General features: G+C 36.3%; 5 protein-coding genes across 7 annotated transcripts; 2 read left to right on the forward strand and 3 right to left on the reverse strand.

The window, feature by feature from the left end:
• Window positions 1-289: 289 nt before the first annotated feature.
• LOC120280148 (pheophytinase, chloroplastic) lies at window positions 290-2,491 on the reverse strand. Of its 3 annotated transcripts, none has more exons than XM_039286890.1 (7): window positions 2,293-2,491; window positions 2,108-2,191; window positions 1,891-2,029; window positions 1,563-1,733; window positions 1,036-1,279; window positions 860-951; window positions 290-740 (listed from the first exon to the last, which is right to left on the reverse strand). In XM_039286890.1, exons 1-7 carry the CDS (start codon window positions 2,378-2,380, stop codon window positions 464-466), a joined length of 1,095 nt encoding a protein of 364 aa, XP_039142824.1. In that variant the 5' UTR covers window positions 2,381-2,491; the 3' UTR covers window positions 290-463. The 3 variants fall into 3 exon arrangements, with proteins under 3 accessions (XP_039142824.1, XP_039142823.1, XP_039142825.1); XM_039286889.1 differs by having other exon boundaries at window positions 2,108-2,200; XM_039286891.1 differs by having other exon boundaries at window positions 2,108-2,196; window positions 2,293-2,481.
• A 4,773-nt stretch (window positions 2,492-7,264) lies between these two features.
• LOC120280293 (tubby-like F-box protein 5) lies at window positions 7,265-9,877 on the forward strand. Its single transcript, XM_039287068.1, has 4 exons — window positions 7,265-7,873; window positions 7,984-8,071; window positions 8,651-8,783; window positions 8,871-9,877. The coding sequence occupies exons 1-4, from the start codon at window positions 7,520-7,522 to the stop codon at window positions 9,541-9,543; spliced, it is 1,248 nt and encodes a 415-aa protein (XP_039143002.1). The 5' UTR covers window positions 7,265-7,519; the 3' UTR covers window positions 9,544-9,877.
• Window positions 9,878-10,031: 154 nt separating this feature from the next.
• LOC120280426 (cell surface glycoprotein 1) lies at window positions 10,032-12,938 on the reverse strand. The gene has a single exon (XM_039287271.1). It carries the CDS (start codon window positions 12,744-12,746, stop codon window positions 10,032-10,034), a length of 2,715 nt encoding a protein of 904 aa, XP_039143205.1. The 5' UTR covers window positions 12,747-12,938.
• A 1,735-nt stretch (window positions 12,939-14,673) lies between these two features.
• Window positions 14,674-16,053, forward strand: LOC120280739. The gene is made up of 5 exons (XM_039287683.1): window positions 14,674-15,078; window positions 15,170-15,249; window positions 15,455-15,573; window positions 15,657-15,733; window positions 15,834-16,053. Exons 1-5 carry the CDS (start codon window positions 14,844-14,846, stop codon window positions 15,857-15,859), a joined length of 537 nt encoding a protein of 178 aa, XP_039143617.1. The 5' UTR covers window positions 14,674-14,843; the 3' UTR covers window positions 15,860-16,053.
• A 618-nt stretch (window positions 16,054-16,671) lies between these two features.
• LOC120280682 (pentatricopeptide repeat-containing protein At1g79540) lies at window positions 16,672-19,748 on the reverse strand. The gene is made up of 2 exons (XM_039287610.1): window positions 18,670-19,748; window positions 16,672-17,871 (listed from the first exon to the last, which is right to left on the reverse strand). The coding sequence occupies exons 1-2, from the start codon at window positions 19,693-19,695 to the stop codon at window positions 16,798-16,800; spliced, it is 2,100 nt and encodes a 699-aa protein (XP_039143544.1). The 5' UTR covers window positions 19,696-19,748; the 3' UTR covers window positions 16,672-16,797.

Below are 19,748 nucleotides of genomic sequence, written 5' to 3' on the forward strand. Positions count from 1 at the left end.
CGAGGGTGGAGGAGACCGGTCAGGGGTCTTCCTCAGAGGGAGTTCACGAGTAGAGCGCAGGCTAGACTTTCTTTTGTGGGTGCTTTGAGGAAGTGTTTTGCCTTCTGTCTGAGCTTCTTTGTGTGGGATTCTGTGTTGTTGAACCACATCTAGTGGTGTTTTTGTTGTGTTGTTATTTTCTGTTATGGTTGTAACCACTTTTCTGGTGGGTACTTTTATACTTTTCAGTTCTTAATAGTAGTAGTTTATCCAATTTTTTCAAAAAAAATAATAATAATAAAGTAATCACTAATCACTAATTAACAAATATTTCACATCAAATTTTCTTTTAAAGATATATCCCTAAAAATATATAAAAACTCTTACAATTTGAGTTCCAAAAAGTTAGTAAAATAAAAATTTGGAGAGAATTACAACAGCAAGTGAAAAAAAATCATAATAGTAAAACAGAAAGAGAAGATGATCAGAGAGTGTGAAGAGGAGCAGGATTGAGTTGCAGAGATGAGAGCCAATCAATGAGAGCTCCATTAACAAGTTCAGGAACTTCATCATGTGGACAATGTCCTGCTTTAAGATTCACAATTGAAGTATTTGGATAGAACTCTTTAATCCTTGCAGCCTTGCCTGGCCCTACCCATGGATCCAAATCTCCCCACAGCAGCAGCAATGGGCATGACAGCTTGCTCAGTAAACTATCCAGTGTATACTTTGTCTGATTTGTCATGAATCTTGCCATCAATCTGAAAATAAAATACGATAAACGACGTGTTAAGTTGTATTCTTGGTTCATGTATTTCACCGTATGCGACATTTTCGTTTGTCAAGAAGAGAATGAACATAGCAAGTGGGTTTTATTTACCTGTAATAAACTTCTCCGGCATTGGGATCTCCGGCAGGCTTGGTTATAGATTCCACAAGATAATCATCGACATTGGAGGTGTTTATGTAAACCTGAATAGTTATAGTAATTAGATTTCAGTTATGATTGCTCAAGAAAAGAAATTGATGAATGTGAGTTAGTAAAGAGTGGTTTACAGTTTTCAAGACTGATTCAATTCGAGCCGGTTGCTTTGATTGCCAAAATACGAAACTGAGGATGATTCTTTGCAGAACTTCTTTCACCGGATTGATTATAAACTTGTTTATGATTGATTGTTCTTCAGTGTTTGTGTTTTGTGCACTCGGGCTTCCAAATTGTCCGGCAGAGTTCAGCAGAACAAGTCCGAGAACTTGTTGTTCCAATTCGGCTGCCGTGAATAAAGCTGTAAATCCCCCAAGACTGGAGCAAGTGTTGGTTGATGGTCAGCTCATCCCATAAACACTCTATCTATAACAGAAATAACAATGCCACAAGATAGATACCTCATCAAGTCAAGTGTATAATATAATGAACCGAAGTCAAAATTTTTTCGAACAATTTTGACAGATAAGAATCAATTCGAAGCACGATAAATTCAAATACTAATTGTTTCATTGATAAATTCAGTTAAGAAGACTGAAACACACACTGCAAAGAGGAACAAAGTTATAAATCAATTGACATATAGCAGGCAATATAATACCTGTTTCCGACTAATATCGCTGGTTCTCTCACAATTTCCTTCATGAAATCAGAAACTTGATCCCTCCAAACAATTGCATCATATTCGATGACCGCCTTATCACTCCAACCAAATCCAAGCAAGTCCAAAGCATAGACCTTATACTTCTTTGCTAATTCTGGTATGTTATATCTACACATTCATTCACGAATCAAATGACAAGCAAATTGATACATTGTATATAATATTGAATCTCATCACACATTGCTCAATTGCATAAACATTCTAAGTTTGGTAGACATCTTCAATTAATTCAAATACTAAAAATAAACAAGTGAATGAGGAAAACCTCCAGTGAAATGCTGAAGCCCCAAAACCATGAATAAGAACAATTGGAGTCCCATTTCCCTGCACTACATAGTGTATCTTGTGACCTCTCCATGTCCAAAAATTATATCCTTCTGGTTTGAATGGTAATCTCTCCATCCCTATCAATTCATACAATCAAAACCACAATCAAATACTCTAAACTGAAATTGAATCAAAAGTAAACAAAAAGCAATGACCTTGAGCTGGAGTAGCGCTTAACAAAGAACAGAAGACTGAGATTGCAATCCCTTTAGACACAAAGCTCCTCCTTGGCATTCCAGCTGATCTTCCTTCCAACACAATAAAGATTCAAACTTTATCCAAAAATCAAACAAATAAACTTCAAAAAAACAAAAATAAAGAAAAATTTAAAGCTAACTACCATTGGGGAGAAACTTCTTGGTGATTAAGGCACGATGGTGAGGATTAAAAAGGGAGGTCCTCCCGGAAGCAGCGAGAGAAGCAGACATGGAATTGAAAATCTTAAGAATGGAAGCTCAAGAATGGAATTGCTTGGAATCCATGAGAAGATGATGAAAAGTTGGTGCTTTCATTTTTGTGTGGCTTCTGACATTTCATGGTTGTGTGCCTTGTGGCGCGTTTTAAGCCAAAGCAGCAACTTTAGTTATTATTATTATTATTAGGGAAAATTAATTATAACTCCTTCAAAGTTTCAAAATATCCCAGACAGAACTCTGACATTTAAATTTGCCAGACAGTCCCTTTTTTTTCTGACAAGTTATTTTTCAGTTAATAACTTAATACAGTTCACTTTGTCAGTTTATTCTATCTTACAACATGTACTTTCCGTTTAAAAATATGGGTTTCCGCTTAAAACTTCGAGTTTCCGCGTAAGAATATGGGTTTCCGCTTAAAATTATAAGTTTTCGCTTAAAATTATGTGTTCCTGTTTAAAAAACTGAGAGGCAATCTTGTCAACATTAGTTACCTTTATGTCAACATTAGTCACCTTTATGTCAGTAAGGTCTGATAAGTAATCTGTCAGAAAAAAGAAGGGTCATCTGGGAATACTCAAAGTCATAGGGGTTTTTTGTGAATATCTTAACTTCAGAAGAACTATTTGTTTATTTCCAACTATTATTATTATTGTTGTTTTTTTTTTTTAAATGGTGTGATTTATTTTTAGTTAAATGTAAATAAATTATAGATATATGCAATTAAAAGTTTCTAAAAAATAAAAAATTATTAAAAACTCCTCATTATTTGGCCTCTCTGATTTTTCATTCATTTTTTTTTTTAACTCTTCCTATTTATTTTTGATATTTTAATAAAATATTAATAATACTCTTCAATATAGATAACGGTTGAAGTCTTACAATGACACTGGATTGAGCCTGTTAATATTAGTGTAAAAGAGAGAAGATCACCGTTGACCTTTCTTGCCCTTGAGCATAAGTGTGACATAAGAGTATTTACAAGGGGATAAAATAATAGGTAATTTTATTAAATTTAAAAGTAAACATTCTAAAAATTATGTTTTTAGAGATTTTATAAATTTAAAGAATTTTTTTTTTAAATTAGAAAGAGTTTACAAAACTTGTAATAGATTTGAGCTTTTTATCTTTGAATTATGGGAAGATGGGATAACCAACCACTCGATGAAGGGGTGGTTTTTCCTTATTTTAATCGATAAGAATCTATAACAAAATACAAAAGAAGTGTAAATATAGCAAGTTACTATGGGCGAGAGAAATTAGCTGGTTTATTCGTAAAGCTGGTGGAAAATCTTTGTTAGCAAAGGTTAGAAGAACATTTTTGGCTGCTAGTGTTTACATCATTTGGAGAGCAAGGAATTGTCTCATTTTTTAGGGAAAAAGAATTACTGCTGAAGAAGCTTTTGGACAAGTCAAGGAGATTGTGATGTTTAAATATAAAAAATATTTTTTAAAAGAATTATGTAGAACGGGGTAGCTGAACAGAGATATATATAAATATATATGAAGAATTAAGTGAAAAGCTGTGATAAAGAAAAAAATAACTGGTGAGAAGTATAGTGGAATACATGTATCATGAATGAGATTACCTGATGTTAAAATATGGATGAGTTTGGAAAGAATGATCTGGTTGGTTTAGGAAGTTTGATGTTTCAGGAAAACAAGAAATAGGTGGAGTTAAAATGTTTTGGTCTGATAGTTGCATTAATTACCATGAGGAGACAAATTAGGATATTATAATCCAGGTTTTATTTGTACTGGTGAAGCTTCTTTTTAGTGTTGGTTTTGAACCATGTTTTTGTAATGTTGAGCTAATAAATATAATTGGTTGATTGACAGTGTAAATATAGAAAAATAATAATAATAAATATAGGAACATAGGAAAATGTAACAGTGAATACGGTGTATAATTTTTTATAAACTAAAAAAAAATGTAAAATGACAATTATTAAAAAAAAAAAACATAGCAAAATTTCAAAAACTTATTCTGAGAAAACAAGGTGGAAACCTTGGTGCACAGCCTGGAATGAATTAATTATTATATTCTTAAAAAAAAAAATTTAAGAAGAATAAGATTATAATATAAAGTCTCATGATCTCCTTGTCTTTGATGATGACAAGACATTAGAGAAACTAAGTAATCTTATCTAAACAAACTTGTTTGATCTCTCAACATGAAATCCAGAGACATCTTTCTATTAATCACTTTCTCTCTATACTTATCTGTTTATTATTATTATTATTATTATTATTATTATTATTATTATTTAATGACCACCAAACATAATAATTGGGTGAGTGAGAAGTGGACAAGAGGGAACAAAACAGAGCAGGCTTCTTAATTTTTCATTTGAAGGGATCATGCCACTCACCACATAACAATTGAATGTTTCATGAGCTCAAGATTACATAGTACTAAAAAGTGCTGTTTGATTGAAACTCACTAGACCTTTTCAAGAAATCTAAAATGACATACTCTCAACAACATAGCTCTTGCAATCAAATCAATCAAATAATTGTAGTAACTAAAAGTTACATGTTTGATGAGTTTAATTATTGTGACTTGTGTAATTTTTATATTTATTGTTAACATCATAAAAAAATAAATATACCACTAAATTTCATTAAAAAAAAAAATCAGAATTAGGTATAAAATATATAATTAGAAATTGATCACTCTAATCATCAGTAATAATATTAATTAAGTGAATAGAAAAAACAAAATAGATAGATTTCCAATTGAGCATCACTCTTCTTCCACTTATAGTATAGAGATGATTGGATCGGAGTTGTTTCACTAAAGTTCAAAAAAGTATTAACAAAATAAAAGTTTGCATCTAATGGTGGTAGTATAGGGTGCAAGTTTGCTCTTTTAGATTAAGATGTTGCAGATAGCCGGAAAAAGAACATGTAATCATTGAGACAAAAGCTTCGATGAATAGTATTATTGTTTCAAATAAAAATAGATAAGCCATAATTCATTAATTAAAATGCTTGGATCATTAAGACAAAAGCTTTCATGATGGTGAGAGTTTAGTGAAGAGGAGTCTTATCAATTTATTGTTATTATGATTATTTACCTTGACTTCTTTTATTCACTAGAGAAAAGATGAGTGTTATTTGGTTAGGATAAGAAGCAATAAAATGAAATAATTGAGAGATACAATGAACCAAGATGTGATCCAAGGAAATGGGATAACTGCACTTTCATTTTCCTCATCATGCATTCATTGGACTCCAATAAAGGCACATCGATGTCTTGTTTTCCTTTCTTCTTTTTGGTTTTTTCTATATATTTTTTTCATTTTGGATTTATCATTGACGAGATTAAAACTTTTTTACATATATTGTTGGATATTTACTATAATACATTCATTTTTTATTATTTATGTTGTTTCACATCCATTACAGCTCCCTTGCTGAATCAGGAGGACTCTGTACAGCCTGCTATGCTTTTTGTATTTTAATAGGACTTGTTTGATGCTTTTAACTATGTTTAGTAATATATATATATATATATATATTTACAAGGGCGCTTCTTCTAGGGACGTGATTTAACATCTAACCGCTTCCAACTGCACCAAGTTCTGATCCCCACACACATACCCTTTCTCTTACTTTTTGTCATATGCGGACATTTATATGTATAGGGACTTGTTTTCTAAAAATATGCGTAGAAATCTACACACTTCCCCGAAAAGCTATTACATCAACATCTAACAACTCTCAATTATGATTCATGCCACACACTCAATATTCTCTCAAAACACCAATGTTTTTTTTCTACACATTATTTCTTTTTTATTTTTTATTATCATCTATGAACATCTGCGGATGATGTTTATTACTATATATATATATATATATTAAATATGAACAAGTTTAAATCCCACTAGACATAATGGAGTGAACAGATCTTTAATTGTGCGTGTGAGCTTGAAACTCAAACCATCTGTCACCTAATAAAAATATATTAATAAATAATTAATTCTCAGTCACTGCACACACCTCTAATGATATTTGTCACATTTGCGAAAAAAAATATCTAACAAGGACGAATCATCCTTTATTATATTGAAAGGTATTTCAACTTTCAATTTTCAATGAGCAGAGGAATGAATACCACTCTCCCATACGAGTAGTTAATTCACGTGCTTCAAATTTTATTTATTTATGTATTTATTTATACAATAAAAAGGCTGAATCACTCATCCAATTTTCAAAATAATAATAATAATAATAAATTTATATTTCCGGTAAATTTAAAAGAGGTTGTACTGTGTGTGTCAGGATGGAATCTTTTTGGTTATCAGACAAAGTGCTTTGCTGGCACCTCCTCCTCAAAAAACTGTCAAATGAATGAATGAATGAATGTGAACCACATTTAACTTCAAGAGAGAGAAATTTTTATTTTTACCATTTTCTTATTAAATACAAATACTGATATTTCATAGACAGAAAAAAGAGACAGAGTGTGTGTTCTGTGTTTTCAGTTTTCAGTTTTTAATTTTCAAATTTATATGAAGAGGAAGGAGACAGAGGAATTGGGAGGGAGAGAGAAGAGTTTAGTTTGGGAATAGGTGCATTTTGGGAAGAGGACAAAATGGGAAGGTTTTGTGCCAATCAATAGAGAGAAATTTCTTTCTTTATTATTATTATTATTATTATTATTATTATTTTGAGGTGTTTTTGTTCTTTGGATTCAAGGCCGTTCTTTTCTGTCAAATTTCTTATCATTCTCGTCTTCTTGTTCGCATTGGGGGTGAAAAATTGGATTTTTGTTCGGATTTCGAGGTCCTTCTCCTCCCTTTTGCCTCGATTTCGTTGGATCCGATCTCAAATTCTTCGGGGTTTGGTGATAGATCTGGAGTTTTCCCCAAAAACAATTCTCTCTCCTCTTGTTCTTCGATCTAGATGCTTTGATATTTCGTTGTTTTTTTTTTCTTTTGGTAATCGATTTGGAGCTCCAAATCTCTGGAAATTCGTGAAAAGAATCTCCACTTCGCTTCTTGTTTGGAGAAATCGGTTGTCAATGGAGAAATTCGAGATCTCTCCTCTTTCCCCCAAAAAAGATCCAGTTTTTATGGCTTCCGATTCGAGAAATCCATCGCCGTTGCTGATCTGAGATAAAAGTAAGAGGAACAAGCTGCTAAAATGTCGTTCAAGAGCATAGTTCGGGAGCTGAAGGAGATGCGAGATGGGCTGGGGAGCATGTCACGGAGGAGCAACAGCACGATGGACAGCCGAGCAGGGCCAAGCCGAAGCGGAGCTCGGCTTCATTGGCAGCCCCTTTTGCAGCACCGGCATCAAGGTCGGTGGGCCAGCCTTCCGCCGGAGCTGCTGCTTGACGTGATCCAGCGCGTGGAGGCCAGCGAGGTGTCCTGGCCTGCTCGCAGGAACGTCGTTGCTTGCGCTTCAGTTTGCCGTTCCTGGCGCGAGATCGTCAAGGAGATAGTTCTCACGCCGGAGCAGTGCGGCCGCATCACATTCCCCATTTCTCTCAAGCAGGTATAATGGTGATTTTGGTACTGTGTTTCATTTGAAGCTTTGGAAAACTTGGTCTTTTTTTATTTTTTAATTGATGGTGATAGTGATGTTGTGCTCGTGTTCTGTGACAGCCTGGGCCAAGGGATTCTCCGATCCAGTGCTTCATCAGACGGGAGAGGGCCACGTCTACATATCGCTTGTATTTGGGACTCAGCCCCGGTGAGACGCTGTTCCTCGTTCCTGTTTGTCTTGTTGAATTGTAATGAATTTTTGATTCATTTGCTTGTTCATCTTGTTTGTTTCATACAACTGAATACCAGAGATAAAATTTTACTTCTTGTTTTGTGGTTTTTGTGTATGTCTAATGATAGTTCTGAAAATATTCCTTCTCATTGAAATTTAATGAAGTTTTCAATTCATTTGTTTGTTCATCCTGTTTGTTTCATTGAACTAAATACAAGAGATGAGATTTTGTTTCTTGCTTTGTTGTTTTCGTGTATGTCCCATGATAGTTCTGAAAATACTGGTATATGCACATTTAGCAATATTATCTTGCTTGTCGTTTCCGAGTGAATTACTGAAAAAGGGAATTATTCATGGATGTCGTTGTTTTCTATATCAGTTTGTCACCCATTGTGTTTGTTTCCATGCATAGTTCTTTGTAGATTTTATAGATTTTGATGTTGTGATTGGGTGGAAATTAAAGTGTTTTGGCATGATATGTGTAAGAATGACTTCAAAGTTACAAGTGTTTGATGATGATTTTGTTTTGCTAATGTGATTTTATTGAAATGGCAGCACTGCAAGAGGAGAATGACAAACTCTTGCTCGCCGCTCGCAGAGTTAGGCGTGCAACTTGCACAGAGTTTGTGATTTCATTATCTCCGGATGATTTCTCCCGAGCTAGCAGCACTTATATTGGAAAACTGAGGTGAGTTGTCTCATAGGATTCCATGTTTGTCGCATAGTTCCATCTTATCAAACTCTTAATTCTTTTTTCTGAAAAAAATTAAATCAGGTCAAATTTCCTTGGCACCAAGTTCACTATTTATGACAGTCAGCCTCCGCCTGATACACCTGTTGTGTCAAGCAGTCGGTCAAGCCGGAGGATCCATTCAAAGCAGGTATCCCCAAGGGTGCCTGCAGGTAACTACAATGTGGCCACCATAACTTATGAACTCAATGTCCTCCGAACCAGAGGGCCAAGGAGAATGCAATGCATCATGCATTCCATTCCATTCTCTGTAATTCAGGAAGGAGGAACCGCTCCAACACCTACTGCCTTCATTAACTCCATAGATGAACATTTCTCTTCTTTGTCAGTGTCGAAAGGCAAGGATTCAATTATAGAATTTTCCTCTACAAGTCTCACTGAGACACCAACGCCTGTTCGAATCTCAGGTGAGCCTCTGATCCTGAAGAACAAGTCACCCAGATGGCATGAACAGCTACAATGTTGGTGTCTTAACTTTAGAGGCCGGGTCACAGTAGCCTCTGTCAAGAATTTCCAGCTTGTGGCAGCTGTTGATCCTTCCCATGATATATCTCCAGTGGAGCAAGAAAAGGTCATACTTCAATTTGGAAAAATCGGGAAAGACATCTTCACCATGGACTACCGGTATCCACTATCAGCATTTCAGGCATTTGCTATATGCTTGAGTAGTTTCGATACCAAGCCAGCATGTGAATGAAAAACAAAGGCATCCTTTTCTTTTCTTATCATCTCATTATGTTTTTGTTACTTCGAAGATAATGTATAGATATGCTCTTGTGAGTGAAAGGAAGTGGAGAAGCATGGATGAGCTGCAAATTGTGTTTTCACATTATCTTCAAACAAGAGGTAACATAGCACTGAGTCTCTAGTTCTTTACTATGTTGCATTTTTCTTGTTGTTTGTGTAGAGATGACTGATGTCCCATTGGTCTGTGGAACAAAAATTTTCTCATATTATCAAGGACAAACTTGTTTTATTTGTTGGAAAACTCATTGAAGATATAATGTGCAGAAAGCAACTTTATTTACCAATATCATCAAGCACCGCTTATTACTACTATTTCCTATACATCATTAAGATACGGAATACATTTTTTGCGGTTGAAAAAGTCATTGTATACACAATATATTTTACTCAATGTTGCCTATGCAATCGTTTTCGAGATGATGATGCTTTGCAGATAGCTTAGTTGATATTCCTCTCATTGTTATTCCTCTCATTGTTGATGCTTGCCGAGGCATCCTCAATGTCAGCCTTCATATTGTTCTTCCCATCGCAGCGGACACGGCATCCATGGCGTTGGGGCTTTTGAGGGTCCTCTTGATCACTCTCACTTGATTCAAGGAGAAGTCCTCGAAGGCATCGTCTTCTAACTCTTGGTGTATAGGTCAGTTTCTGAGCTTGGACTGTTTTTGGAATAGCCTCAACTTTTTCAGTGCTTTCTGGCTTTCCATTCATTTTTGCCGGCGTCATTGGCTTGCTTGAGAAAACCAAGTGTACTCCTGGATTCTCCTCATTGCAAGAACTTTCATGCAGTAGTGAGTTGTTGACGCTCTGGACATTACTGTTTATGCTTGCACTGATTGGTGGGATTTCATCCCTTGCATGAGTAGATTCTTCCCTTTGTTTCTTGTCGACATTTCTGTTTGCCTGTGTTTCTCTTTGAATATTGTTGGAGCTGTCCTTGGTTAAGCGATCGAAACCAATAACCATGGATGCTCCCTTGTTTTCACCTGCTAATGTCACAATGGTAACACCATTTCCGTTACCCAGTAACTCAGAATGGTTGATGCTCAGCTTCTCAACCAATTTGGATATTCCTTCTTTTATCTCTGCTTGAAACGTGGGTTGTTCGCCTGTGGGAGATGAATCTGGAGGGATGCCTGAAATTTTGATTTTGCTTTCCTTTCCGTTGAAACCATTTCTTCTTGGTTCCTCACCATCTGAATCATCTTGCTCATCCCGCTTTTTTTGCTTGGAAATTCTCATTTTGGTTATGAGCCTGCTTGCATCAGGAGGAGGAATTGGTGGCTCAGAATCTAACCTGATGCTTGATGGTTTTGGTTCAATTATTTGCTCCCTTTCTTGTGTTATTCCTATCTGAAGCATCTCGGGCATTGCCATTTCTGGTTTTGGCTTGTGCTCCTCGTCTTGAATGCTTACGATTTTAGTTTTTCTTTCCGGGCTTTTGGGAGGCTCCTCGATATTTTCCTCTTTCTGGTCTTCTTGTATATTTATGTTGGGTTTTTCTTCTTTTGTTGCCATGGTTCCATTTTCTGGGGTTGTTTGCTTTTCTGTAGGATAAGTAGGTACTGATTTAGGCTCCAAACCCTCTGGCTGTTTTGGTTCTTTAACTGGCTGGGAAGTTACCTGGCTTAGGATTTCATCTTGTACTTGAGTGCTAGGCTGAACTTGTTTCTCGTATGCTTGACTAACTGGTTGTGAAGAAAATTTTGGAGACTGAGATGGAGATGGAGTTTTAGTGGTTTTTGGAGTGAGTTTGTCTATTGAATTGTAAGGTTCTTTTGGTTCATGTGCTTGAAGAATTACAGGGGCCTTTGTTTGTGTGGATGGAGATGGAGTTCGAGCTGGGGATGAAGATGGTGCGGTTTTTGGAGTTGGAGTTGGAGTTGGAGTTGGAGTTGGAGATGGACTTCGCACTGGAGATGGAGTGGTTTGTAAAGCTGGAGACGGGGGTGGAGTTGGAGGTAGAGTTGGAGATGGAGATGGACTTTGAACTGGAGATGGAGTGGTTTTTGAAGTTGGAGATGGGGACGGGGACAGGGACAGATATGTGGATGTGGATGTGGATGTGGATGTGGACGGAGACGGAGACGGAGATGGAGACGGAGACGGAGTTGGAGTTGGAGTTGGAGTCGGAGTCGGAGACGGGGACGGAGATGGAGTTGGAGTTGGGGATAGAGATGGAGTTGGAGACGGGGAGGGAGATGGAGTTGGAGTTAGATATGTGGATGGAGATGGAGTCGGAGATGGACTTCGAACTGGAGATGGACTGGTTTTTGGAGTTGGGGATCGAGAATGGAATGGAGATGGAGATGGACTGGTTTTTGGAGATGGGGATCGAGAACGGAATGGAGATGGAGATGGAGCGGTTTTTGGAGTTTGTGTCTCTATAGAATCCTTAGAAGGTTGTTTTGGTTCATGCACTTGAGGAATAGCCGGGGCCTGTGTTCGTGCAGAGGAAGGAGATGGAGATGGAGATGGAGATGGAGATGGAGATGGAGATGGAGGTTTAATGGCTTTTGGTGTTTGTACCTCTATAGAATCCTTTGGAGACTCTTTCGGTTCATGTAACTGGGGAATAGCTTGTGTTTGTGTTTGTGTTTGTGTTTGTTCAGTAGAGAATGTTGGAGATGGAGGAGGTTTAGTGACTTTTGGAGTTTGTACCTCTATTGAATCCTTCGGAGACTCTTTCGGTTCATGTACCCGGGGAATAGCTTGTGCTTGTGTTTGTGTTTGTTCAGTAGAGAATGTCGGAGATGGAGGAGGCCTGGAGGTTTTTGGACTCTCCAGTTTCCTCTTTGAGTCGGTTCGAGACAATGTGGGTTCTGGAGAGGCATCAGGGGTCGAAGATTGTCGTTTTGAAGGTGTTCGAGATAGTGGTGGTGATTCAGTGGTCTCGCGAGGAGGAGATCTCTCAGGAGGTGATGGCGTAGGAGTTCGGGGATCTCTCCGGGGTGGTGGTGGCCTTGCTGAAGGTTGTCGTCGGGCTGCAGGTCTTGCTGGTTGACGCGGTTGAGTCCAGAACCAGAAACGCGACAGTGATCTGTCCATGGAAGAAATGCGGAGGGGAAGAAAAAAATTGGTGTTTGATATCTCGATATTTAGATATTTAGATCGATAGATAGATAAATAAATAGATATATGAGAGAATAACATTATATTGCAGAGTACCGGAGATGGATTAAGAAAGGTTTTGCATCTGATACCAATTCAACATATTGAGTATGCTTGAGAATGTAGGTTGTTAGTTGCCTTTATATGATGGCATGGTATCTCATTTCTCTTATATTATTATTTGCTTATAATTCATGTCTTCAAAGTTTTAGCATGTAAATGTCTACTCTTTGAAATGAGGTTGAATGTTGAATATTTTTCATTTCAAATTCAATCAAGATGTTGAATTTTCATGGTTTGGATTCCAATTATAGAGGAAATATTTCAATTTTTTTCCAGAAAAAAAAAATATATTAAAATAATCACGGCTTTTCAGATTACTGTATATGATTGCTTTGTGATTACGTGAGATTAGTGAATTGTAATATATTTTAATATAAATATGAAATTTTAATCAAACTAATGATTTTACTTGCAAATTTAACTCATTCCTTTAATAAAAATAGGATAGACTTTAACAGAAAAAAACAGAAAAGAAAATAAAAAGTAATAACAATAAAAAAAAAAAAATTTGGAAACAATCAAAACGTACAAGAGACGGCCATGCATTAAAAAAATACAAGCAGCACTTAATAAACAATCATGGAACGATAGCTTGGACAGAGTTCTTCCACTATAGGTATATATATATATGAATACGTCAACGTCTGCAGTTGAGGAAAAAGAAATGAATATATCAACACTATTGAAGCAACAGTGTAAAAATCAGATCCTGCATGAGTACCATACTAATATGAAAACTGTTAAATTAGAATCCAACCGTTCAACACGAATCTCTGTAAATATGATCCGTGAATGTCTGTCTATAAATATTATATTTACAGATTATTTATAGATGATGCGATCTTTATATATATCAAGATTTTAGGTTTTTTTTATGGTAACTTTACTGTAAATATATGATATGATGGCTCATTTTTATTTTTAAAAAACTTTCTAATTTTATTTCTGTTCATAAAAAATTTAAACGATATTTTGATCTTCATTATCAAATGATTATAAAACCTGAAAATCTATGAACATTGATGCAAGCTATTGAATTTCGGTTAATAGTATAAAAAAAAGTGGGATGCATATTGAACTGTTGAATCAATTTCAGTACAGTAATCCAATAAATCTGAACTATAGACATTTGTTTGTTGATGTTTTTTCATATATATATATATATATATATATACACACATGAGAACCCATCATCTAGAGACGTCTCTAGATTTCAATTCTAGGGATGTCCATAGTAGTTATCCGATGGTTATCTAACGGCTCTTATCATTATAAACAGTAAAAACGGACAGTGTTGTACAGTGATCATGAATAATAAAGAGGTATACAGTATTTATATAAACAATCAATCATCGGATGATAATCCAATGACTTAGATTTAAAGCGTCCTAGATTTCAAATCTAAAGACTTACCTAAATGATTTTTTTTTCTATATATATATATATATATAAAGATATAAGTCACTAGTTCATTAACAAATGATTATAAAGCTTGAAAATCTATCAATATGATGAAGGCTATTGAATTTCAGTTAATAGTGCAATGAGAAATAGAATGCATATTAAACTATTCAATCAATTTCAGTACAGTAACTTAATAAATCTGAATTGTGGAGATTTGTTAATTGATGTTTTCTCCATATATATATATATATATGGGTGTATTTGAGCCGAGCCGTTCGTGAGTTGTTCGGTGTTCAACTCGATAAGGGTATGTTCAGCTCATATTGTAAACGAGCCAAGCTTGAGTAATCGAAAGCTCAACTTATTTTAGCTCACGAACACAACTCGCGAACAAGCTCGTGAACAAAGCTCATAAACAAGCTCGTTTATAAACTTAATTGTGAGCTCATTTATATATATATATATATATATAAGATATATATCACTAGTCCTTCCAGAAAGACTAGTCCTTCTAGAAAAACTTATATCTTTTTTGAATAATTTTCATTCTCTCATGTGACAATTCAAAAGGTCAAGTCCAAATTGATCTCCTTTGCCTACAAATAAACCCTAACCCTAATTCTAAACCAATCGCATCAGAGAGAGATTGAGAGAGATAGAGAAGAGAAGAAGATGGAGACTTTGAATGAGGAGGTAGAGGAGTATAGCTGGAGAGAGGTGCTACTCCCCAGCCTCATCCCCAAAGTGCCGGAGCCGGAGCTGGAGAGAGAGACCGGCGAGCGCCGCCGTGGCCGTGACATCATCATCGCCGTCGATCATGGGCCCAATAGCAAGCACGCCTTCGATTGGGCCCTTGTTCATCTTTGCCGCCTCGCTGATACCCTTCACCTTGTTCACTCCGTCTCCGGTTTTTTATAATGACCTTTCTACCCTTCCTTCTTTTTTTTCTTTTTTAATTAATTATTTTTTTTAATTTTTCATTTAATTTTTTGTTTTAGATGTGAATAATCAGGTGGTATATGACACTAGTCAAGTTTTGATGGAAAATCTTGCTGTTGAGGCCTTCCAGGTTGCCTTGGTATGTACCATTAATTTCTAATTTCTGTCCTTTTTTTTTTATAATTTTAAAATTATTTGTACAGAAAATTTCTCTATTTATACATAAATATTTAATTAAAAAATACTGAGATTATGAATTTTGAAGTTTAGAAAATGGATAAAAAAATAATGGATATATTTAGTTATTATAAGATTAAGTGAGGGTATTTTGGGTATTTTGATAGGTGAGGACAAAGGCACGTATAGTGGAGGGTGACGCCGGGAAGGCGATATGCAAGGAAGCAGACAGGTTGAAGCCTGCAGCCGTTGTGATGGGGACACGTGGCAGAAGTCTTATCCAAAGGTGAGATTAGATTAATCATATAATGATAATAAAATGTGATTTAATTATGATAATGAGGAATTTAATATTAGTTTTAATTACAGTGTGTTGCAAGGGAGTGTTAGTGAATATTGTTTCCATAACTGCAAATCAGCACCAGTGATCATTGTGCCAGGAAAAGGTCTATTTTAAACCAAGATTACATCGTTTCTCCTTCTTCTTGTTCTTTTTTATATTATTTTTATTTATTTATTTATTTATTTATTTATTTATTTTGACAGATGCTGGTGATGAGTCCATCATTTAAATTAGTCATGGGTTTTATTTTTACTTATAGATTGAATACTGAATGTAGTGAATGTAACATTGATACACAATTAGTATGTGTTTTAAATAAATAATATATATATATATATATTGTTTGTATGTTAAGCTGTTGTAAGCTTTCAAGTGATATTTGTGAATGAATGAAATGGTGTGATTTCACATTGGTTTTGGAAATTTCTATTAAAATATTTATGTATTTAATTAGGCAGATAGAAACAAGAAAATAAACACTTAAAGAAGAACGATAATTTATAGTTTTTTAAATACCACAATGGTGTGTATTTATGTTTTTTTTAAATAAATCCCACAAGTTTTATTTTTAAAAAATGAAATATATTTATTGTCTCTGAAAAAATACACATGTTTACTTTCTTCCAAGAAAAACATTTTAAATTATTATAAAAAAAATCAAATACTTAATTTATAACTATTGGAGGGGTTCTTCAAAATAAGAACACAGAGCCAGAAATCAACCTCCTGTATTATATAAAAACTTATAACTTGAGATATAATCTTAAGTCAAAAAATTAATTAACTTATATAATATGAGAGCTCAAATACCTTCAACCAAACACATATTAATATATGACAATAAATTTTTTAAAAACGTCCCGGAAAACAAATCTAAGGATGTCCCCATAGCAACTATTAGATTACCCATTTAATGGTTGTTGTTTCATTACTAATCTCGGAAGTGGAATTAGCATGGTTTAATTTATAATAAAACAACAATCGTTAGATGATGACCTGACCTAACAATTGTTGTAAGACGTCCCTAGATTACAGATCCTCTTAATTAATTTATATATATATATATATATATATAAAGGTTCAGGAATTGAAACAAAACTTCTCTGATAATCAAACATGGCAAGAGAGAGAGAGAGATACATGAGAAAACCATGGTTATTTTGGACTTTAATAGCGTGGTTTACCACTTCTGCTTTTGCTTGGTCTCTGGCTAGGAATAGATTGAGAAGCTGAAATTCTAACTCTCAAAGCCTCTGATGGTGGAAAGCCCTGAGCCTGCATCAAGTTATGCATCCTCTTTGCATCGTTGACAAAACCACCATCTAAAAGACTACTCACAATCCTCTCAAACTCATCTGCTTTCAACAAATGTTTCTTCTCTTCGAGAATTTTGAGGTTTTCGCGTGTTTTCTCCTTAATTCCTGCACTGCAGTACATGTCACACAGGCTCACATGAATCTCAAAGGGCGGGTCTTCGCCCTTCTCCCTAATATTGTTCAGAAAGTGCTCGGCCTCCTCTATCATCTGCAACCTTCCCATCCAGTCGACCAAAACAGTGTATATGGCTGTCCCCGGCCGGAAACCATCCTTCTCTAGATTCAAAAGCAGGTCCAAGGCCTTGTCCAGCTGATTCTTCGTAGCATAAGCTCTGATCATGCTAGCAGTGCAACGATCATCTGGTTTAAGACCAGACTTCATCATAAGATCAAATAGTTTGCGGGCTTGATCAGGATCACCGGACTTTCCATAGGCCTCCACAAGCAAGGTGGAAGATTCTACACATCGTTGGATTCCGGAGAACTCCATAGTGTTGACAATCCTTTGTGCACCATCAACCTGGCCTTGTTGTGCAAACGCTCGCAGCAATTCCATGTAGATCTCTTTGGTAGGTTGGATATCCCTTGCTTCCATTTCTCTCGCCATTGACTCTCCAGACTTTGGATTGCCAGCCTTCACATAGGCCATGATCATGGAGTTGTAGACCTTGAAATCTGGTTGGAAACCTTGTTGCCTTAAGCTGTCAAACGCCTCTTTCGTGCGTTCTAGGTTTCCTGTTTTGCTATACATATGAACTAAGGTGATGCATGTCAGAACATCGGGCGTTATACCCTTCTCTATCATTTTCTGGAGAATTCTCTCAGCTTCCTTCAAGCAATCGGCCTTTGAATGAGAGTCTATTAATCTCCAATAATCACGAATGCCTGCCTCAAAGGATTCCTCTATCAAAAGGTGTTCGGCAACCTGCAGAACCAAAGTAACCATCAAACCTCAGCCAGAGTAACTCTAGAGCATAATACACTCAAAAGAACACTTATTGCATATGATAACAAAACAAAACTCTACTTTCTAGCAAGGAAGTCAATATACTATTCAGTGATCTATGAACCACCAATGATAAGCCTTGCCATTGTCAGGAGATAAAATCATTAATTTGTCAGATCTTTGACCTATTGTTGCATGCATTGAATAGTGTATCATTCCTTGCAGAAGAATTCCCCACAATCAAAATCTCAAATCAAGAAAAATTTGAACAATGGATCCTCAGCTTGCTTGAGAAATAGATTTATTATCCATGATGAATGTTGCTATAATTAGCGCCATATAGAGCACAAGATAAAATAACTCTATCAACTCATAACAACATCCAATACAACAAGTAGACCTCCTCTACAGCCAATAACTATAATCATGCATCATCATCATCAACAATGACCGTCTCTGTCCACAGGAACCAGTACTTGCTGTTTTTTCATGTTTAAATCTACATAAAACAACAATAAAGCTTTCCATTTTCCTTTACAAAACATACTTAAATACTGAGGTCCTCATATATATAAGCACATACAACTAAACTACTTAGTTTGAAGACAAGCAAATAGAGTGTTTATACCAAATAAGCAAAGCATTCATAATAAGCAGGAAAGCAAGCAAAACACTACTTACAGCATCAAAGTTTCTAAAAATTAAACTCATGAAGAATTGAACAAAAACCACAAAAATTAAACCATTAATCAAGGATGAAGTGTTCCAAAAACAAACCTTGAAATACAAAGCACTGCTCTTTTCTTTGATTCTGTCAAGCAATGCAACCCAATCTACCCTCTTTGGTCCAACAAGCCCTTTCCACTCTTCCAAAACCGGCAAAGGATCATCCTTCACAGCGTCCAAAGAAAGGATATTTTCATCCACCTTTTTGGACTTTCCAACAATCGGCTTTGGCTCTTCTGGCACAATGTGCTTCTCGGCTTCCTCCACCCTCTCTGCCACCTCTGCCCACTTCGGGTCTGATAAATCCAAGCCATAAATCTTGTACTTAATCCTCCCCTTCCTCTCCGGCAATGCAGTAAGCTCCGGCTTTCCTCTGTTTTCTTCTTCAATCCCTTCATTTTCATCTCCTTTTTGGGCTTGCGCTCGAATTCTATCCAATTCTCTGTAAAACTCCACCTCCTCCAACTTCTCTCTCGCCCACTTGAACCGAAGCTCGCGAAGAAAATCCCCACGAATGCCAACATCTCCAGCGAAGCGGCACATCTCCTTCACCTCATCGCAATGCAAGTACTTCTTGATCTCTTCTCTCAGCCTATCCTTTTTCATCGCTTCATGCACCGAGTTCGCGATTTCCTGAACGGTTTCCCAGAGATCAGGGCTCAGCTCAACAGAACCAACGGCTGGCGCCGCGGCACCATCGAGCTCGGCCAGTACCTTCTGGCAGATGAGAAGAAGCATGGCGTCGAGTGTTTCTCGCGCGAGGTCCGGGAATGCGGCAGTGAGCTTTGGCCGGATAGCAAAGACGAATCGGGAGAGGAACTCGTTCATGGGCCCATCTTCTTCTTCGGCTTCAGCGATCGGGGAAGGATCGGATTGCAGGATTTTGGAGGAAAGGAGAGAGTTTGAGGGATTTGGAGCTTCGGTGAAGTGTTTCGGGAGGTCATGGAGCGATCGACGAGGTGGAATGCGAGGGATTAAGGGTATAGGAATTGAGATTGGATCCGAGAAGAGAGAGATTCGAGCTCGAAGATGCGAGATTAGGGATTTCTTGTAACATTTGGGGATTAGGGCTCGCATTTTGGGGGCGGTTTTGAAACCCTAGAGAAACCCTAGAGACAAAGGAAGATGAA

This window comes from Dioscorea cayenensis, chromosome 17 (assembly GCF_009730915.1).
Source record: "Dioscorea cayenensis subsp. rotundata cultivar TDr96_F1 chromosome 17, TDr96_F1_v2_PseudoChromosome.rev07_lg8_w22 25.fasta, whole genome shotgun sequence".
In the NCBI taxonomy this organism is placed as follows: Eukaryota; Viridiplantae; Streptophyta; class Magnoliopsida; order Dioscoreales; family Dioscoreaceae; genus Dioscorea; species Dioscorea cayenensis.